Raw genomic sequence first — 23,246 nt, 5'->3', positions numbered from 1 at the left:
ACAGTCTAAAAGCAAAGCTTTAAAATACAGATTATTTTTCCTACTGGTTTATAGCAAAATTATTTATTCTGTACCTTGCATCAATGTAGGATGATCTAGAAAGATGATTGCTTTGAGTAAAAATTGGCATAAATCTCCAGTAAATGTAAGAATGAAGATTATATATAAGTTATTTACATAATCACACAGACCTTTGTGCAGTAGCGAGGCACTCATATGACAAAAGAAAGATAAAGCAAAAGCTGAAAATGCTTGAAGAGGGAGCTCCTATTATAGCGCAGCAGAAATGAGTCCAACTAGTATCCGTGAGGATGCAGGTTTGGTCCCTGGCCTCGCTCAGTGAATCAGGGATCCGTCGTTGCCGTGAGCTGTGGAGTAGGTCGCAGACCTGGCTTGGACTCCACGTTGCTGGGACTGTGGTGTAGGCTGGCAGCTGTGGTTCCGATCCGACCCCTAGCCCGGGAAATTCCGTATGTCGCAGGTGTAGCCCTAAAAATAAATAAATAAAAGAAAGAAAACACTTGAAGATATTACTGAATCTTTATAGTGGCCACAGCCACGGTGTTAGCTGTGTCATCTTGAGGCTCTTGATGAAATAGAGAAGACTAATGTAATGTATACAGCTTAAAATTCTCAGAGAGGGAAAGCTGGCTCATGGTGCCGAAGAGTTATGGATTTAAGGTTGTTTCTTAATATGATGAATGGGAATAGGACAGATAAGCAGAGATGCCTAGAAAGTGAAACCAAGGCATAAAGACAAAAACCAGGAAGTTTTGCCCACAATTAATCCTTGAACCCAATGAGTAAATGCACCAAAATTTACCAACCTAGGAGACTGCAGTAGCTGACCGGGAGCAAGGGAGGAGAGCACCCAAGCTAAGGACGTGGGATTAAGTAGGAACACACGTGCGAGACGGTGGTGTATCTCCTGGACTGTCCTCACACTTCCTCCAGCTCAAGACAATGGGGATGTGGGTTTCCCTCGATCCCTCTAAGACCTACAGAGCACCGTTAATCAGAGAGTGCCGAGTCACTCTTTTAGACAATGCAGAATAATCTCTGGAAGTGAGAGCTCAGAATGCGAAGAGCTTGAGTACACCTCCCTCTAGCCACAGGGCACTCAGCGTAAATTAGCAAAAGCTCCTCTCGATTTATGCTCTTTCTGTAGGTCTGAGGCACAATGTCAGCCTTTGATGAGCAAAGTTGAGATTTGGGAACAGAAACTTGACACACATGGCTGCTACAGCAGTGCTACAATTTTCCCTTTTATAAGTGTACTCTCTGTAATACCCTTGTTTTTGGTGAGGCTTTCGTCTCTGATTTCCCCATCTCTTAAGAAAAAGGACACATCTTGCTGTATTAAAGAAAAGGATATTTAGAGTGCCTGCTGTTTTAGAAACTGAATGTTAGGGCTCTTTAAATAAATAAATTAAGAAATTTATTTAGTGCCAAAACTCCCTGGGGGGAAAAATGAGGCTTTTCCATTTGATATTTACTTTTTTATTGTAGAAAGAATATTTGCTAGTTGAGTTCATCAATAAATGCACCCCTGGAGCTCTGAATTTATCCTCAGGAGCATATTAAGCCATGGAGTTTCCATCTGAAAACATCCCGTATTATGTTCTGAGAACTGAGCTTGGCAAACCTAAGAAATTTACTTCTTTAAAAAGTAAATTTGACCTAGATTTTAACACCTGGGGAGTCGATAGTAAGCTTCATGCTTGTGCAAACCAGGCTTAGCCCTGTATCCAGACCCAAGAAAAATGCTTGACGTGTACTAGATGCTCAACATATATGTGTTTGATTAAATAATTACTTCTTTAAACTGTCTATTTCCCGTGAAAGAACAGCCTCCCATGGTAAGGGAAAATATTTTGAGGGGGGTTTCTCCAACAGAAGGCCAGCTAATGAAAATTTCTGAAAAAAAAAAAAAAGAAAATTTGTTTCTAGCTGGTTCCAAATTCTTTTTACTATGTTTGTATTAACTCTCATCGCTTCATGTCATGGATGATCTACAAAGAGCTGAGCTTTGATTCAGCAAGAAGTGAATTTCATGTGTCGGAAGAGATTTATTGGAATACTTTTACACATTTTTACATATTTGCATTCTCATTTTTACATAAGGCATCTTTTTCAAACCAGTCTCACAAACCACCCAAAGTATTTATACCTCACGGTCACTATTTCCCACTGGTGGGAGGAGGAAGTTTCAGCAAATATGTGCAATAGTTTTATTTAAAACTCTGTCAACACTAAGTGAGACTTACGTCGAGTCTTAAAAAATAAGTATTATTTAGATGACTAAAGAGGAAATAGAATAGCATTTCAAAAAAGAAGGACCTGGTTCAGGAAAACAGGGGGGTTTAATTGAGCAAAGTGCTTTGAGTTGCCCATGTGATGGGACTACAGGTGGGTGTGGGAGAGCAGTGAGAAAGACAGGTGGATAGGTGGGACGGGTCCAGTCACGAAGGACAGTGAAATCTAGGCACAACATACGTGGAAGTTGTGTTTTTGCAAATTTTGTCCAATGACCATAAATGGGTAAAATGAAAACAAGCGATAACTGATTGGAAGAGAAATCAGATGGGACGTAACGTCAGGCCCCAACCTCCCAAGCCAAGATAGAGGTCAGGGAAAAGTGTAAAAGGCATCAACGGAGAAATAAGAGGACTTGCCAGTCAGTTGGATTTGGGAATTAGAATTTCCACATGGTTCCAATGCCAAGAAGCAGGGAGTGATAGACGTACTGACAGAAGCCACATACTTCATTTGAGAACTGCTTTGAGAAGATGAGCGTTTCATAGGAAATGTGTGATAGGCAGTTGGGAATACAGTTCTAGAGCACAGAAGGGACAGTAACTGACGCCCAGGTTTAAGGCGTGGAAAAGGATGTGCTCAACAGTGAGGGAATGGAAGGCGAACCGGGAGCTAGGTGCCCTGACTGACAGCTCCATCTACCACTTGGGACTGGGAGAAAAGACGGTCAGAACCAGTGAAGGAGGGACTGGTAAGGGCAGTAGAAACAGAGGCCCTGGGTCACTTTGCTGTACAGAAGAAACTGATAGAACACTGCAAATCAACTGTCCTTTTTACAAATTTAAAAATTCAAAAAAAAAAAACAGAAGCAGAAGAAAATGTCAAGAAGGAGTGTGTAATCAATACTTTTTCATACCACAGGCAATGTTGTTTTGAGCTTAGAAGAAAACCACTGGTTCTCTCTGCAAGATTCTTGGCTGCTCTGTTCGCACCACGAAAATCGTTGCAGAAGGGGTAGACATAAGGAGAGATCACCGATTATACAGAAACAGCCCCAATACTCCAATCGTAGTCATCTGTATGCAACCTATGTTATACATCTCTTGAGGTCTGCTTTCTCATCTTGAGTCTCCCATTGCTACTGGAATTACTTACTACAAATTCACTTGTTTAAAACCACACAAATGTATTATTTCCTGCCTTGGGAGGTCAGAAGTCCAAAATGGATTTCACTAAGCTAAAATCAGCATGTCGGTAGGGCTGATTCCTTCTCTCTTTTTTCACAACTTCACTGATAGGTAATTAACAGTAACGTTGTATACGCTTAGGGTGTGCAATGTGATGATTTGACGGGTGCTGCATATATTGGGAAACGACTACCACAACAACGTCGGCTAACACATCCATCACCTCACGTAATTACCTTTTCCTGTGTAGGTAGTGAGAGCATTCGAGAGCTACTCTGAGCAGATTTCAAGTATAAAAGGCAGTGCTGTTAACTGTGGTCCCCCATGCTTTATGTTAGACCCCAGAGCTTTCTCCTTAGAACTGAAAGTTTGTGCCCTCGGCCCAGCATCTCCCCACTCCCAGCCCTCCTCCTCCTGTTACTCCGAGTTCCAGTTTCGTAGGTTGCACACGTGAGCGACGTCACACATGATTTTTTCCACTCGATTTTCATCTGTCCGACCTTTTGTTTAACGTGGTGCTCTCAGTGGTCCACCGCGTCGTCGCAAATGGCAGAAGCAGCCTTCCCGTTAAAGAAAAGTCTCCTTATCCATGTATCTTCTTTATCCATTCATGGGTGGACGGACAAGTAGGTTATTTGTATATCTTGGGAATACAACTTTAATGAACGTGGGATGCAGATCTCTCTCTAAGATAGTGATCATGTTTGTCTCCTTCAATAAGTACCCTGAGTGGGACTGGACCACATGGTAGTTCATTTTTAATTTTTTGAGGAACCTCCTCACTATGTTTTTAATGGCTAGGTGAACTAATTCTTCCTGAAGCGGTAGGAGAAAATCCATCTCCCTGCCTTTTCCGACTGCCAGAGGTCACCCACATTCCCTGGCTCATGGTCCCTTCCTCCGTCTTCAAAATCAGCAGCACAAGAATCTTCAAATCTCTGATTCTGGAACTCCTGCCTATGTTTTTCACTTAGAAGGACCATAAGTGATGACGCAGGGATCCATTCAGATAACCTAGGATAAACGCACTGTTTCAAGATCCTTAATCACATGTGCAAAGTTCTTTCTGATTTGTAAGGTAACACATTCACAGGTTCCAGGGATAAGAATGTGGACATTTTTGAGGCGTTAATCTTCTGCCTACCACAAAGTCTAAGATAAAACATCAGAAGCAGAATTGACTTTGACTTAATTCTAATGCACCAGTTTATCTTCAGGTTAAATGATATGTGAGATTAATTCATTAAGTAGAAGATGAAAATAATATTTTTAATGGACAGTTTTTACATTAGTCTATTATTTTCTATTTCAAGGTCCCTAAGTTAAATGTTAAAATTCATGCTGTAAAATTCCATTTAATGATAGTTGGGTAGCAATAAACTGAGAGCTTTCTGCCAGTAGCAATCTTTCAGTGAGCCTATTTTTGATTGAAACTGTATTTTATATTAAAGAAATGACTCTTGGCAGCATCTTATGCTATTTTTTATTTTCTCCATTTTTTCTCAAATGTAAAAAGTCCTATTTAAATAGGCTTCAGAGCAAGACAAGGGTTTTTCCTTTGTTTACATTTATGAGGCGCACATTTTAACATAAAAATGTGAAAATATGTTAGAATTTCTCCTACTAGTCCATCTATAGTTTTCCTTTTTAAAACTGAAGGGATAATGAACATAACTTCTGCGAAGATTCCGTGAAATCACGTACGTAAAGATGTAACACAGCTACTGGCTCACGACAAGGTCTTCAATAAAATTTTAGTGCAAGCCAAAGCAGACTTCATGAGATTGCCTCACTAGTAACAAAACGTATTTCTATAAGTATTACAAAGTAGTAAGACCGTGGATGGTATTTCTTATTAAACTTACCAAGTTCTAAATATTGAGTTGCTCTACAAAACAGAATAAAATGGTCAGCATTAAAATTCAACTCAACTGCCTTTCATTGACGATGGTGTATCATCATCCCTTCACTCCAGTTTTCAGATGGGTACACAAAATTAATGCATTAAAGCTTTTTTTTTTTATTCTATCTAAAGGTACCAGTAAATTGTGAGAGAATGTTTGCTTGTTTCATATACTCAATAAAGCAGAGTCAAAGTTAAAATTAAGCTCTTCAGAAGAGCAACTGAAAGTGAAGCTAGAAGACAGCTGCACCATAAGAAATAGAAGCCAAAAATGTTTTTTTCCAGTGGCTATAATTCACTTTCAAGTTGCACGAATTTCAAATTTCTTCCTGTAATCCTTGTTCCTATCTCTTTAACTCTTTTTATATAGTGTTCCTGTGCTTTCACTGCCTGTCTTCCTTTGTAAAGTGGTCAAATGATCTCTGTCTTATCCAAGTAATTTAAGAGACTTTTATGTGGCTCTCTGAGAGACTATCACACAAGTCTGACTAGGAGAATAAATTACGAGGTTCAAAATGAAGGGTCATTATCGATACTGCCTTGCCTGCAATGAATACCGAGGCCCCCTCATTCACGCAGCAAGGTTTTCACTAGCTCCAAAGAGGTAGGCTCTTTCAAAGGCACTACTATATCATTGGTTACACACACTTACTTTACTTTTTTCCATTGCTTAATGAGATTAGAGAACTATAAGGAAACAGGGCTTATCTATAACTTCCACACCAATCTGTCTTTGACTGAAAACACAATTCAGAAGACACGGCTTTACGCATCCTCAGGTTAACACCCAGCCACCTTTCAGGAGCTAGAATAATATGCCTGGTAAGTGTTCTCCGTGATACAGCTAAATGCAAAGGGAGCCAAGAGTGGGTTTTCTCAATTTTGAAGAAAAGTTAATTTTTAAGTGTTTCTCCATTGTCCAGGTACTCCTGACTTGTGTTCAGCAATCGTTGATATTAATGATGTTTATGTAGCAAGTAGAAAATAGCATTTTTTCTTACAATTTCAGGGCGCAATGTCTTTTTTGATTGCAACAGGCAAATCTAATTACTACTTCTGATTAATCTCAATAGTTGAATGATTACTTTCCAGGCAAACTGAAATCCTCTGTGTTTCTATGAGAGCTAATTTTTTCTTACAAGCACGTGTGAAGGGGAGGCTAAATAAGAAAACAGAGTTATTTTAGTAGCTGGACAACTCGTAATAGGAAAAGCAGCTCTGAGTATCTTTGTTTGTACACACTTTATTAAATAGAGCCTGCAAATTCGAAGTCTCTGCCCTTAACTAAAAACTCTTTCTTCCTCCTCTCCATTTCTGAGCACATCCACCTAACTCCTCTCCGAGGAGTTAAACACCTCTTTTTATGTGTCTTATGTCCCTAAATGTACTCTGAGCTGGGTCAGCCGCAACAGAAACCTATGCCTTGAATATCAAAAAATAGCTATTATTAAGTGAATTCTTACTATGCGCTGATGCCATTCTAAGGTTTTTCAGTCTCTTAACTCAGTCCTGAAAGGAGATGAAATGAGTGCCACCATGAGCTTCACTTTACAGAGAAGAAAACACAAATTCCAAAGAGTTCGGGAACCTGGCCCGTCACACAGCCTGTGAGTGGCCAAGCCTGAATCAAGGCTGCTTTTATAACAACGGCCCTGCCTTCAGAGACCAAGTGGGAAAACCTCCCCACGCTCAGCTTTCAGAGCACCAAGTCCTTCCTAACCTTCACTACTGCTATGATTTTACATTTGTTTTTCTGTTGATTTGATTAATGGTCCCCCACTTCAACTGAGCCTGGAACATATTAATAGTACCTGCAGTATTTGATAGATGTGTAATAGAACCTAATATTTATTAAGGTTTGCCACGTGCCAAGCACTACATCTGACTCTCCAAGAGGACTATGAGATACCTTCCAATTTACTTCCACTGCTGAGATGAGGATACTGAGACAGAGAGGTTCGCCAACTCACCCAAGGTCACACAGCTAGTAAATGATGGAGCCAGTTCTCCAACTCAGAGTTCCAACTCCAGAAATGAAGGAATGGATTCAAGAAAACCTAGCTTGGAAAGACCGGAAAAGCCACAGGGAGGAGATGGCATGTGACATACCTGGAAGGGCGCAGTGGAAACGATAGAAACACTCTGGGCGGAAGACATGGATGAAGCCACGCAGAACAGACTGCTCAGAGCACAATAATACGAATGAAAGAGTGAATAGCTCTGTGAGCATGAACACCGTGAATTTAAAGGTTTTGCCTATGTTTCCTTACTAACAGAACATGCCCTTTTTTTTTTTTTCTTTCAGTGCCACCGTGGGCCTTAATTGCCATAGCCATAGTTGCAGTCCTTTTAGTCCTGACCTGTTGCTTTTGCATCTGTAAGAAATGCTTGTTCAAAAAGAAAAACAAGAAGAAGGGAAAGGAAAAGGGAGGGAAGAACGCCATTAACATGAAAGATGTCAAAGACTTAGGGAAGAGCATGAAGGACCAGGTAATGGACTCACTTTCTATTTCTCCTGAGGTTATTTTATTGACAATTTAAAATAGACAGTTTGTTATTTTGTGCCAGAAAAATACAGAAATGAGCAGTGTCTGGACAGGCGTCACTGCTGTAGAAACGCTTTCCAATCTCTCCCTCAATACTCACCATCCCTAAGCACAGTGGGAGTATTTGGTAAGGAGGTTCAGCCTCCTGAGCGTATAAACCCGGAGAGCGCGGCCCTGACCCTCAGGGCCGTCCGGGTAAGCCCGGCCGATTGGAATGATGCCCGAGTGTGTTTATTACATCCGTGCGGCTGGTCTTCACTGTGTCTCGAGTTAGAGAAACCAAGTAGGGAGCGTCTGAGCGTTTTCCCTCCTGGGCAGGACATTTTTTTAACACCATCACTCATCACTGTTAAAGAATAAGACTTAGAGCTGTTTCTCACACGTGATGGAATGTACTATCCCTAAACCACCATCCAGCTCCATTATTAGTGCTTAGAAATAATGAGTTATGCAAGGGAAGAGAGAGAAATACCAATGGGTTCTAAAGAACAGGGTAGACTTTCCAGGCAAAACTCTTATTATTTCTTCACTAGGGACAGTTAGAACCATGATGTGGGTTATGAAATCCACCTGGCTGGTTTTCTTCCCAAGCCCCAAGCAGCAGTCTGGATGTCCTTTATACTGTGTCTGTTTTGCCTAAATGCACAGGCTGATCTGGTTCAGAATGAAGTCTACTATTAATAATTAAATGCCTCTTCATTTCTTTTTTGAAATCGTATTCATTTTGGATATCTCTAAAGAACAGTTATTTCATGTAAAAATGTAAAAATTTTTCAGAGAACTAACATTTTCAATGATCGAGGTTTACCTTCAAATAATTCAAAAGTTCTATTTAGTCCCTAAGAGCAATAGATATAGGCAGTTTTATAAACTGTTATTGTAGGCTTACTATTAATTGAACCTTTAAATATGTAAATCTCCTTAAGAACAGTTTAGCTAAGGAAAGCAGTTCTAGTACATTTGCATCGGTATCCACATACTCAGAGTACTAATCCCTCTCCCCAGCTTGAATTTTAAACGCTTCCCTCAAAGACACTGTAATGCCTACTGACAGCAATTTCACACTGGCCCATTTTTCGCTTACACTTTTGCTTGCTTTCAGGGCTGTAGGATGAACGCAATGCTTATACTCACCCTCAGAGGTTTGTCCTGAGCTCAGCTCAACAAGGGTTATGTTTTTCTCTGAATTTTTAATCACAGCCAAAGAACAGTCGCCAATGTTCAACCATAGATGTCCAGTACAGATTGTTTCTTTTCGGTTGTTACAGGGAACCGAAGGTTTAAATTACGGCTTGCTTTATGTCATCATTTTCTGTAACAAGTGGGACTTGATACAGATCTCTGTACACGACAGGGGTGGGAGATTAAGTGTAGAAACAATCTCCTAGACAGACATGGGTGGACCAAATAATTTGTAGGTGCATTTCAACTATGTCTGTGAAACAAATTGCAAATATATGGATGATCATTTCCATAACCACAATAAAATCCAAATGTGGTTTTCATTTATACCAGAAGGAACCATTAAAAGCACTAAATACTGTTAAATGATTACCTACAGCATTTCTTCCTAGGACGAGTAATTTTATTTTTCTTCGTGAAATTTGTTCTGTATGACGTAAGGCTGTACTTTAAAGCACAGTGGTGTTTATTACCCGTTATCAGCTGGATAAATGACCAAGATCTCAAAAATAGTAAATAGAGAGGGTAGACAGTGGTCAATTTTCCATTGATCACGAATACCTTTGTGTGGGAAGGGAAGAGAAAGAGTCAAACAGGGAAAAATGCTACGAAGTTGGCAGTAGTTTATAGCAATTTGTTATAACAACACAGCATTTAGGATTTCCAAAACCTAAAAAGGTGTTTTTAATATTAAGGAGATCATTTTATCTATGTTGGATCTTATAGGTCTTATTTTAACTTAGGAATAATTAAACGTCCAGAATAAAATATAACTGGGACAAGTGAAGACTGGCCCCATTGGTAAACAGCTATAGAACAATAGTTTGTGCTACTCTTTAAGGAGACAAAAGTAGGTGCCAGATCTCTCTCATTTTATGAGGGGCAAGGAGAAGGAAGCAAAATAGAACGGACACGTTTTAAAACGCTGTGTCCCACGGTGATCCTCTGATCATCCAACTTCAAAACAGCATCAACGCCCAGTAAAATTATCCCTTAATTATATTTTCAAGCCATTTAAACAGAATGCCGATGTGACTATGAGGAAGGCAATAAAGATGGTCTCTGCCTCTCTCGTTCTGAAATTGGACGCATATAAGAGGCATTTTAGATACAGTTTCTTAAGATGCATAGGCTCTAGGGAAATCAGTGAGTTTTTACCATTTCATTCCATGTAAGAAAGCACAGAAATTCAGATTTCAATGTTCCTGGCTGTATGTCTCGATGGTTTTGACGCTTATGTCTCTGTGGTAAGATTTTATAATCAAGAAAGAATTCTTCAAGTTCTCCTCGTGGAGCAGTGGAAATGAATCTCACTAAGAACCATGGGGTTGAGGGTTTGATCCCTGGCCTAGCTCAGTGGGTTAAGGATCTGCCGTTGCTGTGGCTCTGGTGTAGGCCAGCAGCTGTTGCTCCAGTTAGACCCCGAGCTTGGGAACCTCCCTATGCCACAGGTGTGGCCCTAAAAAGATAAAAGCCAAAAAAAGAAAGAATTCTTAAGTATTCTTCAATGACAACAAATTGGTAAGAATAGACAGTATATTTATTCAGCAAAGGATATTTATTTAAGGGTTTTTTAATGTTTTAAAAGATAAAAGCACTAAAAATACACAGAGGGGCAGTATCCCCTTGCAAAGTCAGAGGTCTGGAAAGGTCATTTCTCCATGGCTGTTACTGATGTGTGTGGATATTTAAATTTTTATTTCTTCCTTCTATGTCCTCCTTATCTGTGTTGTGTCTCATGACTGTTCTGGACTGTCCCTTGCGGTAGGTCTCCTCTGCTATCTAGACACCCCTCGTCAATGCTCAGATACATTCAGCGGCCTGGCAGCGGGGGCTCCACAGCTGAGGGTGTACCATTCTGACACACATCAAGAGGCTGAACTAAATTGATTTTTCTTTTTAAGATAAAGCGTTCTCATTTTAAACCTTACTAACCAATTAAATAGAACAGTATTAGAAAGCTCACATTTTAATGGGTGGCCCCAGAAAGAGAATTCGGTGACCTGCACTGCCCAAAGGTAGTACACCTTATCAATTCCGTAACTGAACAGTTTAACCTCGAATAAACAAACACTCCCTCTGATGGTTTTTCCAAGTACAACTGAGCACCTTCTCAATAGTGAATCAAGCTAGAAGTCTGTGCACTAAATTATTGAAATTTTAAACAAGGGCTGATGTACTCAACACAGCTTTTTAACTGCAATTTATTAAACTCTCAGAACTGCTGGGCTTGCATGCCTTTTCCTCTGCATTTTGTTCCTAGGTTGGGGTGGGGGAAGGTGCTGGGGGAGGGACTATTGCTCTTGAGATATTATAATAGCCACTGATTTAATAGGCCTGAATTTAACGTAATGGTACAGAAAATGTCTTGCTTAAGCTGAGCCTTTGGGACAAGAATAGACTTAATCACTTCAATGATGAATAGTGGCACTGAGAAATTATCAAAAATTTAGCCCTATTTCATGCCGAATAATTGCAGAGATGGTCCTGCAGCTTTTATTAGGGGAAAAAACCACTTAGGGAGAAGGAGATTTAATATCTCAGCTATTTCAGATTGCACTGAGCTGAAACATGATATGTAAATTGTCAGTTCTGAAGGAGATTTTGAAAAAGTATTTTAATCCATGAAAGTTTTTATTTTAATGAGGGAGTAATGCGCACATCTTTCAGACAAAAATATGCTTTAGTTTGCTCTTTTTCTTATTCATAAACAGCAACAGTCTCAAAGATTTGGAAACCAAACTTAGAGTTCCCAAAGGGGAAAAGTTCAAGGGTGGGATAAATTAGGAAGTTGGCATTCAAATATATACACTATTATATGTAAAAGAAGTAAGTCACAAGGACCTACTGTACAACACAGAGAAATCTACCTAATACTCTGCAATAACCTATACAGGGAAAGAATCTGAAAAAGAGTGGATATATGCATATGTCTACCTGATTCACTTGGCTGTACATGTGAAACTAACAATATTCTAAGTCAACTATACTCAAAAAAAATTTTAATAGTTTGCTATTTAAAAAAAACTAAAATCTTAGGAGAGACACATTATCTACGTTGCAACTTTCTAAACACATCTTTTAAGACAGTATTAAAGACTTACACACAGCTGAGGTTTTAAGAAGGCAATGTGGGAGTTCTTATTGTGGCGCAGCAGACATGAATCTGACTAGGAACCCTGAGATTGCAGGTTCGATCCCTGGCCTTGCTCCGTGGGTGAAGGATCCAGCGTTACGGTGAGCTGTGGTGTAGACTGCAGACACAGCTCAGATCCCATGTTGCTGTGGCTGTGGTGGAGGCCGGCAGCTGTAGCTCTGATTAGACCCCTAGCCTGGGAACCTCCATATGTTGCAGGTATGGTCCTAAAAAGCAAAAAAAAAAAAAAAAAAAAGAAAGAAAGAAAGAAAGAAAGAAAGAAAAGCAAAAAACAAAGAAAATGTTCAAGTCCTCCAGTTCGACTCAGTAGTTTTTCCTTGTCACTTTACTATCACGTTTGTTACTGACACCCCCGGGTTTAAATAAGTGTGTTGTTTCCTGCCTTTGGCTATCAGTAAATCAACATTTTACCATTCAAGGAAACATTCAAATATCAACTCCAAATTAAATGGCACATGGAGTTCCCACTGTGGCTCAATGGATTAAGAATCCAACTAGTATCCACGAGGAAGCGGGTTCCATCCCTGGCCTCACTCAGTGGGTTAAGGATCCAGCACGGCCACAAGCTGCAGTGTAGGTCACAGATGCGGCTCAGATCCTGCATTGCTGTGGCTGTGGCCTAGGCCTGCAACTGCAGTTCCAATTTGACCCCTAATCTGGGAACTTTCATAGGCTACAGGTGCAGCTCTAAAAAGAAAAAAGAAAAAAAAATGGCAAATGGCTGCCTAGATTTGGAAAGGTTCCTGCGAAGGTACAATAACGATGATTTTCTATTTTCCAAAGTCATTGTACCCTTCTGAAATTTTTCAAGAAGCACAAAATGGGAGGCATCTCCAACCACAGCTCAGTTCTCTGTTAATACAATCTTTCTGCCCTATGAGTTCTGGTAAGATGATACCAAGTTAGTTTTTTAGAGTCAATTTAGAGTTAGATGGATAGAGCCAAACTGGAAAGTCTAGTCAGTGCAGAGACAGAGGGCGCTGTTTTGGATCCCCGCTGAGGGTCTCTGTGCAAATGAGTCACTGAACAGAAAATCTTTCTTTGAGCAGAGAAAAAAGACCATGTAATCTGGGAGGAGAAGTTGGGGGTCGAGCTGTAGTCTGATGCCTCTGAAGCCTGGTTAAACCTCTTTCATTTGAGTTAAGAATTCTCACATTGAATTCGATCACTGATCACTGACAAGAGTTAACATGCCTCTACTCCGTCAGAGAGATAAAGCAGCCTGCCATTGTTTTATCTTCAGTTTTGTGAAATTCTGCAGTCACGGTCAGACGTACACACAAGGCAGTGAAAATGCCATAGCCAAAACCTCGGAGCGAATATTTGCAGTATATAACCAGAGAATGGTTTAGACCACTAAAATACAAAGTCTCTACGATAGTAAGAGGCAAGCAAAATTAGCAAAGTTATATACAGGCAGGTCCCAGAAGGAAAAATACAAACGGTTCATACAAAGAGGTTTAAATTTTTCAACCTCGCTAGTGGTCAGAAAAATGGTACATTTTATCGTTTTTAATTTTGGATAATAACTACTTATAGATTTTTAGTTATCTTTTATAATTCTTTAAAGCCATAAGAATGTACACCCCGGAAATAAAATTTCTAGTATTTATAACCCTTCGAACCTTTGATTTCTGAGCAAAATTTTTGCATTTATTGGGAAATTACACTATATAATATTATTTTTAATAAAGAGGAACATTTGAATGCATCTGTGAAATAATGAGCTTTCTAGTATTTCAACTTCTAGGTTCTAAAGAACATTGGTTCAAGCAGAGTTCTGCAAGTTCAGTGCCATGGTTTTGCAAAATTAATTTTTATATAAATTTCAGTTTGACAAAATTGCCAATGTCACTCCTTTTGCCTTTTGATATCAAATAGACCCAGAAATCAATTTAATTCAGCCTAGCTTTCCGTGGAGCTGTTATAAAAATAAAACAATAAACTGAAACTGGAAGTGGGGTCAATTTTTCCCTAAACATGCATTTGCTGGTGGCATGTTTTTTTTCCTCTTTTTCCATAACCATTATAAATGTATACGCAAAACATAGGAAATTACAGTTTTCTGAGAATCACTTCCTCGACTGTCTTTTTCATAGGAAACAAGGCAAGAAAAGGCTATGCATTTCATGTTACTTAATCCACTGCATGTACCAAGATGTCTTACATGATGCTTAGCTTAGATCTCTTTCAACGACATGAATGTGAAAACTGGCCTGGTTAACAGCATGTTTATCATACCTCGGAAAGAAGCAGTTTTATCAGAGCCAAAGAGAACACAGAGCTGACATTTTCCTTGCACCAACTTTACATATTTTGCTCGCAATATTCTGAGGGGCTTTTTCCATTGCTTCCATGTTGCTTGCTGATTGGGGGATAAAATTCCGTGCACAAATGGAATTTAAAAAAAATACGTAAGCAGCAGATGTGAATGTGTGTCAGACAAATGAAGAGATTTCCAGCATCTCAATGCTTGCTTCTAACAGCTTGCAAGTATAACCACAGACCCAGTTTAATTAGGGTTTTAATGAAAATTCCCTTGAATTCACATATAATCTGTTTCCCTACTCATAGGCCCTGAAGGATGATGATGCTGAAACCGGATTGACTGATGGGGAAGAAAAAGAAGAACCCAAAGAAGAGGAGAAACTTGGAAAACTTCAATATTCACTGGATTATGATTTCCAGAATAACCAGGTCTGGGGGGGGGGAATGGCTTGTAATTCCATTGCGTTTTCTGAAATTACCAACTAGAAATTGAAAGAAGCTATTTTTTTCAAACATTCCCTTTGGTACGAGGGGAAAATGTAATTACCAGAGCTATTGATGAAATAATTTCTAGGTACAGGCGGTCCCCTACTTGCTAATTTAACTTCTGGTCATTAGAATGCACAGTACTCTGCCGATTACGTCTCCTTACGGCACTGACAGCAGGCCGGCGGAATACAAATTGCCTTGAAGCAGTCCGTCTGAAGCTGAGAGCTCACAGCCCCAGGTCCCTCGCCCTGAGCCCTAGCGGTCCTCCTGAGAAGTCATGGATTTGGATCCAAACAGGGGCAGACGCCTTTGGGTTAGAACACCCTTTAAGCCAAGGTTCTGAAACGAAATCTAACCTTCTGAGAAAGAATCAAAGATGAAAAATTGGCTTTCCATGGATTTCAACAGAAAGAATGCCTTATGTGATGCTGGGTATAGGTTTCAACAGTTCCAGAAATGTAGGCAGACCTGCAACTTAATTTTTCGTGCCTTTGCTTGGCTGCCCGACAAGGCAGCTGGCGAGGAACTAAAGGTTCTATCAAAACAGGAATTCCTCCTTCCATTTCTCCAAAAGTCATGAAGTGCCACCTAGATGAATGCTAATATTAGCTACCTTTTATTAACTGCCTGTTACAGAGGTAGCTCAAAGACAAATGTTAAAAATCTCTCTACCTAAAAAGACCTTCTAGGATTCATGACTCTGATGAAAATGTCCCTTGACCTTCTGAACTATTAAAGAAAGGTCAAAGTTAAGTAAGATTTAGCCAAGCTGAAACCAGACTCAAGAATCTTTATGATATGGTTCTTTTCCCACCAGGAGAGCTTTAAATCTCTCCAGTTTGTTTTAAATCTCTCCAGTGTGATCAGTTCGCCGATCTTTCGGGGCAGGCAAGAACTTGATAGATGTACACACAGCTACTACTCCAGGCACCATGTGTTAATTATGTCCAGCTGGATGAGGAATAAACAATAAATAAATCAAACACCAACACTCAGCTTTGGTGACTCATGTTGGACATCAATAACACTGTGAGCTCTGAGCAACTGCAAAAATTCTGGGCTTTATTTAGGAATTGACGGCTCAAATAACGTCTTCTCTTTCTCAAGTGTCTAGAGGGTTCCTTGTAAAGAACTATTAATATGCAACGCCATAGAACAAATACTTGTATTTCATGAGCTTCGTCACAGCCCTGGCTCCTTACCTTATAGTACATTCTAGAAAGCTTCATACTGGTTACAGATGCAGGCTTATAGGTATGGATTTCTATATATTTATACCATTTCCAGTCAGTGACAGAGAGCTTTAAGCTCATTATTATCACATCCACAAAAAAATGGATGAGTTGACTGAGAGCAAAATTCCCTGTATTTGTATCTTTCAGGGCATGGCAAAGTCAACTTATGTTAACACATAACATGTTTTCACCCCAAAATGTAACCTGCCTGGACACATGTATTCAACATTTTCCAATGAATTTGTTCTACTTGCATATTTTCCAGCACAAACCTAGTGGTATCTCATCCCGGGTAGTCATAAATTTTAAGATTCTCCATGGGCTTTGAGTACTTTAAGTATCATTTTTTAAAGGAGTATTTGTGAGGAAATGGCACTAAATGTTTCTTATTCAAATATAGCATAAAATGCATTTACTATTCCCTTTCTAGCCAACAAATTTTTAAGTTATTTCATTCTGAGGATCTAGAATATTCTACGTGATAACATTTTAATAGTATGCATTTATTTTTCTAAATGCCCTCAGCTAATCTGATTTATAAAATGATTCCTGTGAGTCATGGAAGATAACGTCTGAGGAATTTTGTAGATAAGGCTATAATCAAATACATATATTTGCTTACCAACACTCAAAAGACCGTCCTAAAAGTAGTCTAAGAAGCTTTTGTGCTAGAGAGAAATATGATGCTTAGCTCACAGGCGGAAGTCAGAGGGGCTTGGAAGAAATACTTCCACCTCTTATCAACAAAATACCCCCAAATCCTTCAAGAATAGTAAGTGATCAAAATTGAAAGCATTTGGGCTCTATCACTTTCCCTGCCCCAAAAGAAAAAGTATTGCACTAAGTGAGGAGAGACTCTAATCTTGCTCATTCACATGGCTATCCAAAGGTAAATTCCAAATACCAGCTTAGCAAACCAAGTGACAAAGTTATTGCTTTACTCATCACGTCTTTGTAATCTGATGTCTACTTTCGCCACTCTTGGACCATCTGTCTACATTTCGTGTACCTATAATCCAGCACTCTTGTTGCCACTGCTGTATGATAAACAGAAACTGAAGCATTAAAATGGAAACAGCCATCTTTAAGGGTATTGGTCGAGGTTAAAAACTGAACCAATGAGCCAAAGTACACTTAAACAGACAGGGGACCCGTTTTGTAGAAAATGGATGGGACTTTTTTAAGGAGGTGAATTGCTTTCCCATCCTATTGGCTAAAAAGGCATAGTCTCCAAATTTTAGACCCTGACCTGAAAAGCCATGATGTGACTGCATTTACTGAATGGTATCTACCTTGTGAATAGCATATACCTCAGTGAGTCCACCTCTGTTTCCCATATGGATCTAACCAGCCTGTTGACACAGAATGTCTGCTGGCAGGGCATCAGAATCGTCCACTCACACCTTCTGTTTTCTTTGCAAAAACATGAGCAGGGCCAGCCAACACTGGCATTCATAATAAGAAATAGGAATGTATCACTGAGAAAAACAGATGTGAAGAAATGCAGAGATTCTTCAGTATTTGAAAAATCACAAACTTAGTCAATTAGCATTAAAAACTCTAATTATAATCTCCCCTTCCTTTATATGAAGCTAAAGCTATAGTTCTTTGACCCTGTACCCTATAGTTAAACACAAAGTTTAATATATAATAATGTTACTCTATGTTAAAACAAGAAGTAGCCAGAACACAAGGTCAAATATGATAGAAACTTGAGTATCTTTTTTTATCTCAAAAAGCTACCCAATTTCTAAGAAATGTCTTTCTAGCTAGTCTGAGGCTTTGGTCCAAAATAAAAATTTCCTGCTTTATAATTACAGTCTTGTGATGGTTTAACAATTTATTTCCACTTACAAATCATGCCCTGGAAAGAGAAATAATGCACAAGAGCTTTTAGCAACTGCAAAGTTATTTGATTGCAGCCCTTTGGCAAATATGAATTCCGTATTTAACTGTAATCAGCAACCTTTTAAAAGCCTCTTTTGTGTTTAAAACCAGGCTTCCTAGAGCCTACATCTGTCATAATTGGGTTTCTGACGTCTTTGGAGCTCACTTCATTTGCCTTTTGTATTCAGATTCCTAAGAGAATAAAAGTTTGTTAAAATCAAAGAAGGAAAGGGAGACATCACGATATGCAGCTTCATGAACAAATCAATCTTTTCCAATACGTCCACCAACGCTGGTGTTTGCCTCTCGTTTCAGCTGCTTGTGGGAATCATCCAGGCTGCCGAGCTGCCCGCCCTAGACATGGGGGGCACGTCTGACCCCTATGTCAAAGTGTTTCTGCTGCCTGATAAAAAGAAGAAATTTGAGACAAAAGTCCACCGAAAGACCCTTAACCCTGTCTTCAATGAGCAGTTCACTTTCAAGGTATTTGTTCATACTAATGAACTTTTCCTCTGTTGGTTTCGATAACTAGCCTGATGGCATTCTGACATGCACAGAGATGTGCGTGGGACCAGCTGTTCAGCGACTCGAAGGACACTATTCGGAATATGCCAAGTTCTTATCCTCAGTACAGGGAGGCTTCTGTATTGCATTTAGATATGGGCCAAATAGGATTCAGCTCAGCTGTTTCAGAATAGAGTGTGGACTGGAGTAGAACTAGGATATCATTCCTATCTAAAAAGTGAGTTCAGCTTCAAGTGTTCCTTTAGATCTGATTGTTTCCCCATCTGAAATAAAGCCAAGTAATAAATAATGCTATTTTCAGCAACATGGATTGCCCTAGAGATTATCACACTGAGTGACGTTAAATCAGAGGAAAATAGCATATGATATCTCTTATGGGCAGAATCTAATTTTTTAAAAAAATGATGCAAAAGAACTTATTTAAAAAACAGAAAGAGGAGTTCCTGTTGTGGCACAATGGAAGCAAACCCAACTAGTATCAAAGAGGATGCAGGTTGATCCCTGGCCCCGCTCAGTGGCTCAAGGATCCCGCTTTACCATGAGCCGTGGTGTAGGCCACAGACGCAGCTCGAATCCCAAGTTTCTGTGGCTGTGGCACAGGCCAGCAGCTGTAGTTCCAATTTAACCCCTAGGCTGGGAAGTTCCATATGCTGCAGGTGCAGCCCTAAAAAAGGCAAAAAAATAAAAAAGAAAAACAGAAGCAAACTTACAGATTTCAAAACGCATCTTCTGGTTACCATAGGTGAAATCACGGGGAGGAGGGAAGAAATGGGAGGTGCGGGTAACACATACACACGACTGTGTAAAACGGATGATTAATGAGAACCTACAGCACAGCACAGGAAAATCTATTTGACGGTTTGTAGTAACCTACATGGGAAAAAAGAATCACTGTATTTATACGTACAACTGATTCACTTTGCCGTATATCTGAAACTGACAACATTTTAAGTCAACTACACAACAGTAAAATTAAATTTAAAAAATAAAATAAACCCCAAAGAATGATAAGCTTTTTCCAGATTTCCATGTTCCTGAAAATAAATCACAACCACAGAATAAACTATCTGACATTATTTAAATGAGACAAATAGACGTTATTCTCTTGGAAAATTCTCTGTGTACGAGCGCAATTTCAGCAGTCGAAAACATTCTTCTCAACCTTTTGATAAAATAGGAACCTATGGTTTTTCTCCATCTCTAGCATTTTTCCTTTCCTCCCAGCTTATCCCTGCTATTCGTCTTGCTGAGACGCCTCAGTAGATAAGCAATAATCAAGAGGGATTCTGGTTGTATGAAAACTCAAGAAAATGTGCCTGGCAGGCCTCAGGCAGCTCTGCATATGCAAGTTCCGTAGTTCTCATCCTGAAGCCATGTATAGAAGCAATCTTTGGTTAGATAGCTTTAACGTGTGATTTTTTTTTAATGCATTACTTAAAACGATGCATGCCTGTGATGCCTGCAGGCGACTAACAATCGCCTGCCCACCAGTCAGCCTCAGGATTGCACACCCCTCGGGTTAGCAGACATGCTGGTATGAAATAAACGGATGCAAACAGGGCACGGGTCATTTTCATGAACCTTGTTTCCGGTTTTGTAAAAGACCACTGTCTGTCTATTCAATCTAAAATTTAATTTTTTCAGACCAAAAAATCCCTCATGTGTTAGCGCCAATCCTATTTAAAATCCCCACATTTCCAAACTCAGATCGTTAATTTACTAATCAGTAAAAACCTCTGGAACTACTCAGCTTATAAAACGCTAATCGCAGTGTCAGTATGCCACAGAATGTACAATGAAAATACACCAGAAATATATATGTATTGCAAAAGATAATCACCATCTTTCTATACGACTATTATTCATTTCAATGTAGATCAGCAGCTTCTAACCACAATTTAGTCAGCAGTCTTAGATTATTCGAAATGTTGGGAGGCTTTGTTTTTTGCGTTATATGCATGTTATTTCTAACTAAATATATTGCCAATAATTTCTAGCAATTTCTGTGATAGCAAGAAGCGTACTCATTGAGGTTTTGAAATTTCTTATAAAATCTTATCAGGTGCCACTTTATTTCAGGAAGTTTGCTCAACCCATAATATTAGGATAGATTTAAGAAATATGCCACTATTTCCAGAGAACTAGTCATCTCTCCAGTAGGCCTTGTAGATTATACATCTTAAATGCCAACAGGCTACATGACACAGAAATGGAAGCAAGGTGGCATTTAAAGAGGCTTGGCTTTCACACTGACTTTAAATTCACTCGATGTGAACTTAACATGTCCCAAACTAAATGCTTCTTCCTTTCTCCAAAACAACGTCCACGTGAAAGAACGACTCATCATTCAAACAATAAATATTTATTAAGTGCCTACTGTGCGCCAGCACTGTGCTAGATGCTTTACACGTACTCCTTCAGCCCCAACCAGCCCCTGTGAAGTAGGCGCTATTATTCTCCCTGTTCGAGGGATGAAAAAGCTGAGGTTTATCTCCTTGGCCCAGGACCTTCAGCTGGAAAACGGGGGAACCCAGGCTCAGGCCTGCCTGACCCTGAGCTCAGGTTTTTTGACTGCTATCATTTCGGTACAATCACCAAAAAATAGATTACAGAAATAAGATGGGGCGTTCCTGTTGTGGCTCCGTGGTAACAAACCCAAGTACCTATGAGGACGAGGGTTTGATCCTCAGCCTTGCTCAGTGTCTCAAGGATCCAATGTTGCCACAAGCTGTGGTGTAGACCAGCAGCTCCAGCTCTGAATGGACCTCTAGCCAATGTGACCGCCTGTGTGGCCATAAAAAAAAAAAATGCAGAAAAAGGAAAGAAAGAAGATAAAACTTATTTCTCCTTTCCAAACGGAGCTCTTTGAGCTAATTTTCCCTTCTAACATGGAAAATGCATTGCGCCTCATGTTTTCTTATTGTCTTTTCATCAGATTCCCAACAGGGAGAAAATAAAATCTCTTTGGAAAAACCAAAGTTTCGTGTATATATACAGTCAAATATTCTTCCTTCTTTCCTTCTTAATATAGGGAATTAATTAAGAAATGTTTGCTGGAGCATAAGACACCTGTTGACACTGATAAAATAATAGCAAGTGTCTGAAAATTGATCAAACCATCAGTACAAATCTACACAATTTCTTAATTGGGCATTTCTACCCAGTTACTGAAGTGTAGCTTACTTGGATTGCTCTGCTTTCCCTGAATATTAAAAATGTCACTAATAAACATCCCAACCCCTAGCATCTGTCGCAGATATGTTTGAACAGCTGGAGAATTCATTAGTTTTCGGCCTTTTGCCACCTCTCATCCTAAAGAGTGTCACATCTAAGAAAGAACTTCACGCTCTACATTATAATGCATCTCTGATATTCAAAACATCAATTTTCTAGTCAGCCTTTGTCAATCAGTAAATTATTTTAAGGAGCAGGTAGATTTCCTTCCAATCCTTGCAGACTCCAAGCATGCCTTTGCAGAAATACTGTTCCATTAAAGTGTGGCAGCCAAATGGCTTCAAAGAGTTAGCACAACTTTTGAAATAAATTATCTACCCTGGAGAAAGTTGCACCCCGATGACATAACTTATTATAACTGTAACAGAATATTCTACATGGAAAACTTATTTATATAGTCAAGTACAATTGGCTTGTTTTTTCCTTGCATTAATCTTAGAGTCTTCCTAGCATGACTAATAGTAGGAGATATTGTTATTAATACTAAGAGCTTCTAGAACCTTGGGATAAAGTGATAAATCACTCTACTAAGTCCCCATTTTCTCTCAAGTAATTTAAGCCTCAAGCCATTAGCCAAGTGATTCAATTTAAGACAAAAAAGGGTGGGGGGGGGGCAGGTGGAGTTCCCACTGTGGCTCAGCGGAAACCAGCCAACCTGACTAGTATTCATGAGGACACAGGTTCGATCCCTGGCCTCACTCAGTAGGTTAAGGAGCCACTGTTGCCATGAGCTGTGGTGTAAGTCGCAGACGCAGCTTGGATCTGGCGTTGCTGCGATGAAGGCTGGCAGCTATAGCTCCAATTCGACCCCTAGCCTAGAAACTTCCCTCTGCCACACATGCAGCCCTAAAAAGAAAAAGAAAAAAAAAAAAGTATAGACAGAAGAAAAGAAAAAAAAAGGCACAATTATCTCCCTGTTCTGTTTATCCCACGTAAATAATAAAACTAAACACTACGAACAAGCAATGTGTTTTAAGCATATTTGTGACCAGACGTTTTATCCTCATGGCTTCTCACTTAGGTGCCGTACTCGGAACTGGGTGGCAAAACTCTGGTGATGGCCGTGTATGATTTTGACCGTTTCTCCAAGCACGACATCATTGGGGAATTTAAAGTCCCCATGAACACAGTGGATTTTGGTCACGTAACTGAGGAATGGCGTGATCTACAAAGTGCCGAGAAGGAAGAGGTAAGAAAAACAGGAGCATTGCTAATGTGACAAGCTGTGCTTGCTAGTTGCTGCGTGCTAATAACCTATTGAGAGATGCTTTTTACAAAGGGTAACGTGGGCCTCCAGCTGCTGACAGCTGGCCAAAAAGGGTCAAGGGATTGCATAACCTCGTTCAAACGGATACAGGTCTTCTGAGTCTTACTGGA

The 23,246-nt window shown here is 39.7% G+C and overlaps 1 protein-coding gene across 1 annotated transcript in view; it reads left to right on the top strand.

The window, feature by feature from the left end:
- SYT1 (synaptotagmin 1) overlaps window positions 1–23,246 on the top strand; it is a 522,998-nt gene that overhangs the window by 366,585 nt on the left and 133,167 nt on the right. Inside the window, 4 exon segments of the mRNA XM_005652622.3 lie at window positions 7,652–7,836; window positions 14,806–14,928; window positions 18,426–18,593; window positions 22,891–23,058. Of these exon segments, the coding sequence (XP_005652679.2) occupies window positions 7,652–7,836; window positions 14,806–14,928; window positions 18,426–18,593; window positions 22,891–23,058 (644 nt within the window).

This window comes from Sus scrofa, chromosome 5 (genome assembly GCF_000003025.6).
Source record: "Sus scrofa isolate TJ Tabasco breed Duroc chromosome 5, Sscrofa11.1, whole genome shotgun sequence".
Classification (NCBI taxonomy): domain Eukaryota; kingdom Metazoa; phylum Chordata; class Mammalia; order Artiodactyla; family Suidae; genus Sus; species Sus scrofa.
The sequence above is the reverse complement of the archived record's forward strand: the minus strand, read 5'-3'. Positions and strand labels throughout refer to the sequence as shown.